This window comes from Toxotes jaculatrix, chromosome 19, assembly GCF_017976425.1.
Source record: "Toxotes jaculatrix isolate fToxJac2 chromosome 19, fToxJac2.pri, whole genome shotgun sequence".
Lineage (NCBI taxonomy): Eukaryota > Metazoa > Chordata > Actinopteri > Toxotidae > Toxotes > Toxotes jaculatrix.
In genome coordinates this window covers 20,740,173-20,750,875 of record NC_054412.1, presented here as the reverse complement: position 1 = coordinate 20,750,875, position 10,703 = coordinate 20,740,173, and the positions used below count along the sequence as shown (strand labels likewise).

At 44.0% G+C, this 10,703-nt stretch overlaps 3 protein-coding genes across 3 annotated transcripts; 2 read left to right on the top strand and 1 right to left on the bottom strand.

Moving 5' to 3' along the window:
- Window positions 1-255: 255 nt before the first annotated feature.
- ddx51 (DEAD (Asp-Glu-Ala-Asp) box polypeptide 51) lies at window positions 256-5,999 on the top strand. Its single transcript, XM_041065199.1, has 16 exons — window positions 256-463; window positions 758-1,095; window positions 1,687-1,865; window positions 1,972-2,122; window positions 2,865-3,016; window positions 3,121-3,192; window positions 3,283-3,389; window positions 3,527-3,635; window positions 3,763-3,908; window positions 4,076-4,265; window positions 4,382-4,497; window positions 4,618-4,734; window positions 4,925-5,026; window positions 5,170-5,233; window positions 5,339-5,473; window positions 5,573-5,999. Exons 1-16 carry the CDS (start codon window positions 441-443, stop codon window positions 5,588-5,590), a joined length of 2,019 nt encoding a protein of 672 aa, XP_040921133.1. The 5' UTR covers window positions 256-440; the 3' UTR covers window positions 5,591-5,999.
- Window positions 6,000-6,286: 287 nt separating this feature from the next.
- smim8 (small integral membrane protein 8) lies at window positions 6,287-7,111 on the bottom strand. Its single transcript, XM_041065204.1, has 2 exons — window positions 6,848-7,111; window positions 6,287-6,530 (listed from the first exon to the last, which is right to left on the bottom strand). Exons 1-2 carry the CDS (start codon window positions 6,974-6,976, stop codon window positions 6,372-6,374), a joined length of 288 nt encoding a protein of 95 aa, XP_040921138.1. The 5' UTR covers window positions 6,977-7,111; the 3' UTR covers window positions 6,287-6,371.
- Window positions 7,112-7,912: 801 nt separating this feature from the next.
- Window positions 7,913-10,355, top strand: gjb7 (gap junction protein beta 7). Its single transcript, XM_041065203.1, has 2 exons — window positions 7,913-8,060; window positions 8,858-10,355. Exon 2 carries the CDS (start codon window positions 8,907-8,909, stop codon window positions 9,696-9,698), a length of 792 nt encoding a protein of 263 aa, XP_040921137.1. The 5' UTR covers window positions 7,913-8,060; window positions 8,858-8,906; the 3' UTR covers window positions 9,699-10,355.
- The last annotated feature ends 348 nt before the right edge of the window (window positions 10,356-10,703 follow it).

Genomic DNA, 10,703 nt, shown 5'->3' with positions numbered 1-10,703 from the left:
GATTGGTCAACGTCATCGATGGACAGTTCCATATGGGACGGCGGGGAAATGACGGTTGGGTTACGTTTTGGTTGTAATGGTATTTTTAAAATCAATTTTAACGAAATGCGTAATATCATACGTATGGTAAAATGGCTCCCAAATCGAGATTTAGTGCGTTTTAAATTAAATCTGAACATTGTTGATGGCAGCGCCCGACTGGTGACGCAAAAAACATGCGCTTGCGTCATCAAACCGCGCGTGGTGTAGTGTGGGAAAACCAACACATGAGTAAATGGTGGTCCCTATAGTTCACGAGACTCACTGTTTATAGAACTTTAAAGGACCAGAGTCACAAATATGGACGGAGATAATAGATAGCCCGTATTAATATTTCCTTCGTGCGTGATAGTTGATAGTTAAAAAAAAACGGTTAGAAGGAGTTTCATCTTGCTTTTGACATGTCTCTGTTTCTTGTGAACAGGTAGGCTTGTTTTCTGTACTGTCTTACATCGCTGGTTTTTCTTCACATGACTCTGACATTACAAGGCTCTATTTGTGTGTTTTTAAGATAATAAGTTTATGAAATTTCGCACCAGAGAGCTAAACTGTTGTGCAGTAAAGTTCTCTTTAACTGATGAAAACATCAAAGGTTCTAAAAGCGCCTCTGTCTATTTATCTGTTTACTGCCATCTCATCTCATCTTCTGATAATCAGTTGAAGAAGTGGACTGAAGAATCTGTAACATGTATTAAAAATTTTGTCATATTGCTCACAGGTATCTTGGGGAGGAGGAAGATGGGAGCATCTCAAAGGAGTCTCGGTCTCAGGTGTTACTGGCTAAACTGCAGCAGAAGGCAAAAGAGAAGCAGAAACAGAGTCTGACAGAACAGAGACAGCAGCTGCCTGAAGAACACACAGTACAGCAGGGTGTCAAAAAGAAAAGAAAAGCTGACAAGGACAGCAGTCAAGAACCTCAACACCACAAAAAGAGGAATTTAGAAGTAGAACCTTTGGATGTTTTGGACTCTGAAAATCACGATGAGCCTGTTGAAGAGAAAAAGAAGAAGAAAGGTGCAAATGAGAAACAGAAGAAGAAGAAGAAGAATCAATCAGGTGTGTGCTCGTATACATTTATCACAAACTCTGCAGGTCCTCTCCACTCTGTCTTTCAGCTCATTGGGCTTCATGGAGAAACTGCTCACACAAACAGTGGCATGTACAAAACCCACAAACTCTTTCCTCATGAAAGAACAAGAACCATAGAACAAATAGATAAAAAAGGAATTGTGAAATCTTAAATCCTAAATTGAATCTACATTTTGATCACACTTGTGATGTTCTTGCTTCAGTGGAAATTAAAGGAAAAGTTCTCCCAACACTGTTGCAGAAGTTCCCCACAAATGTGTTGCATTTGCAGGCTGCTTTGTTTTCACCTTCTGTCCAATTCATTCCAAATTAGCTCCATGTGGTTTAAGACTATGCTGGTCTTCATCATGTGAAGCCTTCGTCTGCTTCTTTTATTCTAAAGTTTTGGGTCATCATCTTTGTTACTTGAGTGCAGTATACTGTACAGCCCTCAGAGGGTGTAGTATCACAGTTTGTCCCACCACTGTCTCTGGAACAATGGTGGTGTTCTAAAACATATGACTGGTAGTGTACATGCTACCGGCATAACAGAAGTATGTCTCTTTCTTTGGAATTCAGGCAGTTCACTCGAGGGTCTTTCAGACTCTCCTGAAGCTGGAAGAGATGGATGGGAGGATGCGGGAGGAGAAGAACAAGCAGAGACAGAAAATGATCCAGCAAAACAAACAACAGAGACGATTTCTGCTCCAACTGGATTCACAGTTGTGGGCGGATTTGAGAACAAACCTGTCCAAAAGGTACAGTTGATGGTGTCAAAGGAAGGGTCAGGAGTTACCACTATCATTAGTATTTCCATTCTGGTAACCATAAATATCAACAGCTTGTTTATTGCTGTGTTGACAGGTTCACAGAGTCCTGCCTCAGTGGCTCGCTCAGCCCGATGTGATTCACAGGGACATTAAAAACAACCTGGTCCCCGTATCTGACGTCTCAGGACTCTGTGCTCCACTTGTGAAAAAACTACAAAATAATGGAATACAACACTTCTTCCCAGGTAATTTCACAGGAAATGAACCCGTGAGTTCAGCTTCTGGTTTCCCCCATCATAAGTGATTGAGAATAGACCTTTTTTATGTCACTTAATACTGATGTTAGTTCATACACTGATCAGCCACTGCTGCCATCTGTACCCCAGGTAGATGATGCACACGCACCCTGCTGTCCACCAGGCCACCTTCTTCCATGGCCCTCCTGTAGGTGCTATCGCTGGTGGACAAGGGTCAGGTAACTGGTCCCACACGCAGCGAGCTGTGATGCACTGTGCGTTGTGACGGCGTTCTGTCATAGCCTAGATTAAGGTTTTCAGAAATTTGTGGTACAGTTGCTCTGCTGTGGGATTGGACCTCACGGGCCAGCTTTCGTTTCCCATGACCCTGTCACCGGGTTGGCGGTTCACCAATTCGCCTTCCTTGAACCAGTTTTGGTAGGGAACACTCCCAAAGACCTGCCATTTTGGAGATGCTCTGACCCGGCTGTTCAGCCATCACCCATTTTTTCCTATTTCCAATACATCACTTGTTGCCTAATCTATCCTGGGTGCCATTGTAACAAGATAATCAGTGTTATCCACTTCACCTGTCAGTGGTTTTAATGTTGTGGCTTATCAGTGTATATGCTAGATATATTACATCCATGTTATTAGCTTTAGTAGTTGGTTCAGATAAACCCTTCTAACAGATATCTGTGCTGCTAGCTTGAAGGGCTGTGTAGTTACAGTTGCTATGACCTTTTCACAGTGCAAGCAGAGGTCATCCCGGCCATCTTGGAGAGCGCGTCCAATCAGCAAGGGCTGCTGATTGGACGTGGTGGCTACAAGCCCAGAGATATGTGTGTTTCTGCACCAACAGGCAGTGGAAAGACTCTTGCATTTGTCGTACCTGTCATACAGGTAAGCTCTACTGGCACTACTGCATGTGCACGATTGAAGAGGGTGTAATATGTCGAAAGATTCAGCAGATTCAGCAGATTAAAGGACGATATCTGTACCGCCAGGTGCTGATGGAGCGGGTGGTGTGTGAAGTCCGGGCTTTGGCTGTGTTGCCGACCAAAGAGCTTGCTCAGCAGGTCAGAAATGTTCAAAACATTCACTTATGTTGTGACGTTAAAAAAAAAAAAAAAAAAAAAGCAGCTCAACAGACACGTTCTCCTGTGCAGGTTTGCAAAGTGTTCTCATCATACGCTGAGGGAACGCCTCTGAAAGTGGTGATGCTGGCTGGTCAGAGGTCCTTTGCTGCAGAGCAGGCTTTACTCTCAGAACACAGGTGAGAACTTGGTGTTGGTACAGTACTCAGTACTGAAGGACTTGGATCAGGATCCAGGGCAAAAAAAACCCAAAACAAAACACTGAGCTGAACATTTCATGATTGTTAATCCTGATTTTTTTTTTTTTTTCTTCCAGAGGGGGCACGAGACGCAGTCTAGCAGACATCGTCGTGGCCACTCCAGGTCGACTGGTTGATCACATCAACAAGAATTCAGGATTTTGTCTGGAGCACCTTAGGTTCCTTGTGAGTTCTTAAAACCTGCATAACTTAAACCAGTATTTTCATTCCAGCTGACACTGTAGTCAGTTGCCATCTGTCATTTGTGTGCTGTTTTTTTTTAAAGTGGCTTTTATTCTCTCATCCATCACAGATCATTGACGAGGCTGACAGAATGATTGACAGCATGCACCAGTCTTGGCTTAGTCAGGTGGTGAAGGCGGTGTACAGGTCAGGAAGTGGACCGGAGAACATGTCCATCTTCAGGAGGACTGAGCCAGCACATGTCACAGCAGCCAGGTGAGACAGAATGTCTCCTGAAGCCTCACAGTCTATATCAAGACATTTAACACCAGTGTTCTTCTTTTTTGTTTTAGAGAATTTTAAGAAAACAAAAAAAAACCCATACTCCTGCTGTCACTCGGTAGACCTGAGTAACCCTGTGCTGGTTCTGTGTGTCTTCTCAGTCTCTCTCCACCTCAGATGCCTCTGCAGAAGCTGCTGTTTTCTGCCACACTCACGCAGAACCCAGAGAAGCTGCAGCAGCTGGGCCTCCACCAGCCCAGACTCTTCAGCTCCATCCACAGCCACTCCAACACCACGCCAGCAGCCAGCGCCCAGAAACAAGACCGCTTCGACTTCCCACAGGGTCTCACGGTAAGAGATGACCTTTGACCTTCAGGAAAGGAGCACATGCAAACAATGTAGATGATGATCAAAAATGAGCGGACGCTGAGGTCACTTTGTGAACGATTGCACCTTTGTGTTTGTAGGAGTATTATGTTCCCTGCACGCTGAGCAAAAAGCCCCTCCTCATCCTCCACTTCATCCTCCGTATGAAGCTCAGCCCCATCCTCTGTTTCACCAACTCCAGAGAGACCGCACACAGGTCAGAGACAGCTGTTAAGACCATATTACATTACGTTACATACATCATGAAGTTTCCGGTGTGTATTTTTAACAGTCAAACATGTGCAGACCGTATGTGCTCCGCTTCTTTCCTCATCAGGCTCTTCCTGCTGGTGCAGCTCTTTGGTGGAATTCATGCTGCCGAGTTCTCCTCCCGACTCTCTCCCGGGGAGAGGAAGAAGACGCTGAAGGAGTTTGAACAAGGAAAGATCCAACTGTGAGTGTCTGTGTGTGTGTGTGTGATGTTTGTGTACCTTTATACAGACAGGTGTGTAGCTCGCATACTTATGGTGTGAATAACGAACCTTTGCCTTTGCTTGGCTCAGAGTTATTGGATATTGATTTGTTTTCAGTGGTTGTAGTTCTAAATTCCTGTGAGTGAATGAATGAATCGTATCATCCCGAAGGTTGATCAGCACAGACGCAGCTGCCAGAGGCATCGACATCAACGGGGTCAAATGTGTTGTGAATTATGATGCACCACAGTATGTCAGGACATACATTCACAGGTGAGCTGTCCTTATAACATATGACTAACTATACAACTGCTGTCTAATGGTTTACGGAACTGAAGAGTTTGCAGAAGAAGTAAACCTCCATCATTACTGTGCTCGGACTGAGTTTTTGTCCTGGTTTCTCTCTCTTTGTTAAGGATTGGAAGAACAGCTAGAGCAGGGAAAGCAGGTCTGGCCTTCACCTTCCTGCTGGGAGTACAGGTGAGACACGTCTACGTACACAAACAAAGAAAGGGACAAACGAACAGTTGTAATAGTCTGCAGAGAGGATCAGGCTGAGGTTTTTTTTCCTCTGGCTCACTTCAGGAGAAGAACTTCCTTCAGATGGTGGTGGAAGCAGGAAGCCCCAGGATTCAAAAGCAGATCGTTAAACCCGAGAACCTCAAGAGTATGGAAGCCCGATATGAACAGACACTGCAAGAGCTGGCTAATGTCATCAAGGTACCATCTCATCCATCAAACCGCAGCTGCTGACAGCTGCGATTTATAAAAGACTAATGACTGTTTGCTAACAGATCGACTGTGTGTTTCTCTGTGCAGGAGGAAAAAGCCAAATAACGGAGCAGCACCGACATTCTCCTCTGAGCTGACGCCTATGCCTTACAAACACTGCACTGCTTTTTTTTTTTTTGTTTATGTTCAATAAAACATAATGTGTATGTGGTGAAGCTGCTGACTGAACCTGAGGTCATTACACACAGTCTGTGAAAGGTTTCACTGCCTTTGCTTTCTTTCCCATCAGCCTAACACACATAAATAAACACATTATGAAGTGAATGAGCACATGTGAATTCAGAAGCTATAATAATTTACAGTTTATGATATAAAGAGGAGTCAGATTTTGTTTCATTGGAATTAATTGTCATTATAAAATAAAACAAAAACACTTTTAAAGAACCAGAAATCATTTCTATGTGTCAGCCCTGGGTGTTTCCCAGTACAGCTGACATGTTGCTGGTAACTGGTTTTAATGCGCTCTGATTCAAATTAGGGGCAAATCTGTAAATAAATATAAACTTTTATTGTCCATTAATTGGTGCCAATCATGGTGAAAACTGTCCATGACAAGTTAAAAACAATTATATTCGATTTACAGTGATGTGAGAAGCGAAAAAGTAGTCAAATCCTCTCATCTGAGAACCAAAGGTCAGGGAATCACCACAGAGAACAATTTACTGATGTGTGGGGATCATGTGCCTCACAGAAAAAAAAACAGTTTAATGGAAGAATTTAGAGAAAATGTGACAGATGTTATTGTTTCAGTCCTATCAGTTTTTAATTCACTCTGTCCTCAAACAAACACACACCCACACTCAGTGTTATAGAACATGTAGTGTCATCAGTCCCATTTGGAAGTTTTCCTCCTCGTGTATCTCTCCCCCTCACTGTCAATGGCCTCGTACAGCTGCTGGTCGTTCTCTTTCATGGCGTGCAGGTAGCCCAGGTAGCCCACACACAAAGTGATGGTGACCAGTCCGAACGCCATCACAGGCTTATTCTGCAAAACAACACAGCTTTGTGTTACAGAGACATCAGTCTGGTGAAACACTGATACAGTCCACTAACTCTAAACCCAGGAGTGTTTCACAGCTGGTTCCTCACCACAGCTGCCTGGATGGATTTACAGGTCCACATATGTTAAAGGGAAAATGAATGGGAGACCTTTCTCAGCTGATTCTCCAGTGTTATCACTATGACTACAAGACACTGTCACTGTGTCCGCTGTGAAATCACATGTAAGCAGGTCTGGCTCATCAGATCCTCTGTGGATCTGACCTCTCAGATTTAGACTGTGTGTGTGTGTCTGAGTCTTACAGGTTTGATGAAGAGTTCAGGGTTGACAGCTCGGAACAGAGTGGTGGTCTGAGCCCCCCTCAGCCCGGGGGTCCGGTAACCTTTCTCCCCGGAGCTCTGCTTCCCTTCACCGGCCTCTTTATCTGACATCGTCCGGTCAAAGTTCAGAACGACTGGAAATATATGACAGTGAACCTGGAAACATGAATAAAGGCAGAACTTCAGACTACGACACTGTCTTCATGAACGCGGCCATGTTTCACTGTCAAAGACGAGGAAGAGGAGAGTGAGGGACATGTGATGTGAAAGGTCACAGCGCCCCCACTGGTTAGGAGCCGCACATCTCAGTGGACTGTTAGGCTAGTTAGTCTGATCTGTTAATCAACATGTACTCAGAAAGGAAGAAGAGTAGGTTCATTGTCTGGATCTATTCCTAATATACACAGTTTAATCCATTTATTAAAAACACTTAACCAAACTGTTCTGATGGCGTTCACAATGATCCCACTTGTCCTCACTTTACCCAGATGAATTATTTGGACCAGAACAGCGCCACTCAGTGGTTGGAATAACCTACTGCAAAGATCCTGATGCTGCTGATTGATCAGTTCTACATTTGTATTACACAACTTTACCTGCTACAGACACACATGGCATCAGCTTGTAGAAACATATAGTGATATTCTGTAAACTGAGCAATGACTTGAGGACAGTGTGGACTCAGCTGATGTACATGAAGCACAGGAGACCAGTTACAGGCTGATTTTAAAAAAAGACACAGCCACCAGGTTACATGTTTAATTCATCAGCTGTGTAATGTGATCAGACTCTCATCAAAGTTACATGTTTCAGTCCAGGCGGAAGAATAGACAAATAAACACAGCTGACACTCCTCCCCCTACTGTCTCTACAGGACAGTATTTGCATTAGGCAGCTCCATGGTGATGTTGTCTGTGTACACACACACACACACTCTTCATGTGACGTGTTCTATTGTGTGTTGAACAGGTGAACCAGAGGAGGAAGGCTCTATGGTCACTTCGTTTTCTAATTTACAGTAAACTGCTCAAAACAAAAGAGAAAGCATGTGAGTCATAACGTGTCTCTCATAACGTGCCAACTGGAGGGAGTCTGGCTGGATAGGGTGTGGCACAGACCTGTCCCCTGCAGGTGTGCAGGCAGAAGGACACGAAACACGAGACGAAACAGACGAGACATCCTCCGAGCACCTTCGGTGAGTAAACTCAGAGCCACCACAGCTTTTTAGGAAAGCATTTACTGCTTCGTTAGATGAGTTTTTAGTGTCTTAAAAAAAAATAAATGTAATAAAAATAATTACTGAAGGACTGTAACGGATCAGCTCTGTCCTCAGAAATACAACAGGCTAAATGTTACATCATTACAAACAGATCACAGACCACATACATCAATAAATCTGAACTTTATCAAACAGAATTAAGTGTTTTCAGATGCTTTAATGTCAGAGCTGATACACACACACACACACACACATACACCTTCTCATATTACCAACCTACCTACGCTGGCTGGTGTTTCACCTAGCAGTGAGACCCATCAGATAAAGAAAATCAGCTACACTGACTCTGCAAACGTCCTTTAACATGTTTCATAACATACTTTAATTTGGCTTTAATTTAATTTTAATCTGCATTAGCTTTGATAGCAAAAACTGGATGGACACCACTTAAACATTGCGGAGGCACCATGTTTGTCAAACTAGAAGAGTACAGTAGGATACAATACATTTGATGTGGCAGTATTTCCTTGTCAGGCCACACGATCTGAACACTGTCTCTAGCCTCATCATGGCTGGAAAAGCATCTTTTGAATATTTGCAAATCAGTTTGTCCAATTAAATGATGAGGGCCAGGAGACAAGTCTTCCATTAGACCTGACATGTAAAGGGATCCTGACCATGGTGGACGTTTCCAGGAAGCTGGTCATCAGAGCTGTTATATATGAATGGTGTCATCTGTAGTAAATATATTTCTGTTATCCTGGTTTCTGCAGTTCTTCGGTTCCACCTGGGTTTATCCCCTGACAGGAGACTCAGAGGAAGATGAACTGGGGCTTTCTGGAGAACGTCCTCAGTGGCGTGAACAAGTACTCCACTGTGATCGGGAGGATCTGGCTCTCCGTGGTCTTCCTCTTCAGGATCCTGGTGTACGTGGCGGCGGCCGAGCAAGTGTGGAAGGACGAGCAGAAGGATTTTGTGTGTAACACCCAGCAGCCCGGCTGCGAGAACGCCTGCTTTGACCATTTCTTCCCCATCTCACAGGTGCGTCTGTGGGCTCTGCAGCTCATCATGGTGTCCACCCCATCCCTGCTGGTTGCCCTGCACGTGGCCTACAGGGAGCATCGCGAGGCCAAACACAAGAGGAAACTGTACAAGGACAAAGGGAGCATTGATGGAGGTCTGTTCTGCACCTACACAGTCAGCCTGGTCTTTAAGATCGCCTTCGAGGTGGGCTCCCTGCTCGCTTTCTACTTCCTGTACAACGGCTTTGAGGTGCCCATACTGCTCCCCTGCAGCCAGAGTCCCTGTCCCAACACGGTGGACTGTTACATCGCCAAAGCCAAAGAGAAGAAGATATTCCTCTACATCATGGGCTGCACCTCCATGCTGTGTATCGCTCTGAATCTTGTGGAGCTCATGTACATTATATGGAAGCGGCTGTGGAAATGTTTTACCAGGCGGTACATCCCCGTGGAGGAGAGCGCGCTCAGCCACAGTCGGCAGCATGTTTCCATCGGCAACAAGTTTGCCTCCGCCGGGCCCGCAGAAAACACAGAGGACAGGACCTCGCAGCCTGCATCCGCTGTTGCCGAAAACCAGCCTGTCCAGTCCTAGAAGGCTGAGACTGACTCACACTTCAGGTTCCCAACTCAAAACGAAACCACAATGAAATCTGTGTTTACATGACGGACTAATGCTGCTGACAGGTCCTGTTATTATTCCTGATATTAGGACTAATAATAAGACCATCAACAACAGTAATAAAACCATCCCTATTCCTACTCCTATTATTGTCTTATTCCTATTAGTGTTATTGTCTGGTTCTGTTCAAGGTTTCTACCTGTTAAAGGCCGTTTTTCTCTCCACTGTTGCCAAGTGCTGCTCAGGGGGAAATGTTGGGTTTTATTTATTCAGATTGTTTGGATATAATCTAAAGCAACACATAGCACTGATCACTGTGTGTGATGGATGTATATTTATTAATGTATACCAAACTTTTTTATATCAGGGGTTTGTTTAGAATTGTGACTAATTACATTTTAGATCATTCACGCAATTCAAATGCTACAATTGTTCTTCTTATGAACACGTTTCGTGCAATAATAAATGTAGAATTTCTACACACACCCTGAACTGAACCTGCTCTTCCTTCTCTGCTCTCGTTAAAACATTATTTAGCAGCTTCTCTGCCTGAGCTGCTGCTTTGATTGACAGTTTGTCAGACTGTGTATTAAAGCAGGATAGAGCTCTGAGTACATGTCTTTTGTTTAGTTGTCTCATCCTCTAAAAGGAAGCAACACTCAAACCCATAAGGGAAAAACCCATAAATATCCATCTTGACATTTTGTGTGTGGATTAAACAAATGAGACAATGTGCTGATTAGCGGGTCATAGAGGTGTTGATAGGTATACTTCCTGTCTTTGTATTGGGCTAAGCTAAGCTTAGCTAGCCACAAAGAAAAGCACACGGTTCATTAGGAAACACTTAAAATTACATATAAAATACTAATGAGAATTGAATACAGATAAAGCAGTGATGTGGTTCAGAAGCCGTATCACTGCAGCACAACTAACAACACAAAACAACAACTACACACTGCACCAATACATAAAAATATA

Coding starts and splice junctions, on each gene's coding strand:
- gjb7 (XM_041065203.1), top strand. CDS start 8,907: ATGAACTGGGGCTTTCTGGAGAACGTCCTCAGTGGCGTGAACAAGTAC.
- ddx51 (XM_041065199.1), top strand. CDS start 441: ATGTCTCTGTTTCTTGTGAACAG. Junction 1,866..1,971: donor AGAACAAACCTGTCCAAAAG/GTACAGTTGATG, acceptor CTGTGTTGACAG/GTTCACAGAGTCCTGCCTCA. Junction 3,390..3,526: donor GCTTTACTCTCAGAACACAG/GTGAGAACTTGG, acceptor TTTTTCTTCCAG/AGGGGGCACGAGACGCAGTC.
- smim8 (XM_041065204.1), bottom strand. CDS start 6,976: ATGTCAGATAAAGAGGCCGGTGAAGGGAAGCAGAGCTCCGGGGAGAAA. Junction 6,531..6,847: donor CTGAACTCTTCATCAAACCT/GTAAGACTCAGA, acceptor GTTGTTTTGCAG/AATAAGCCTGTGATGGCGTT.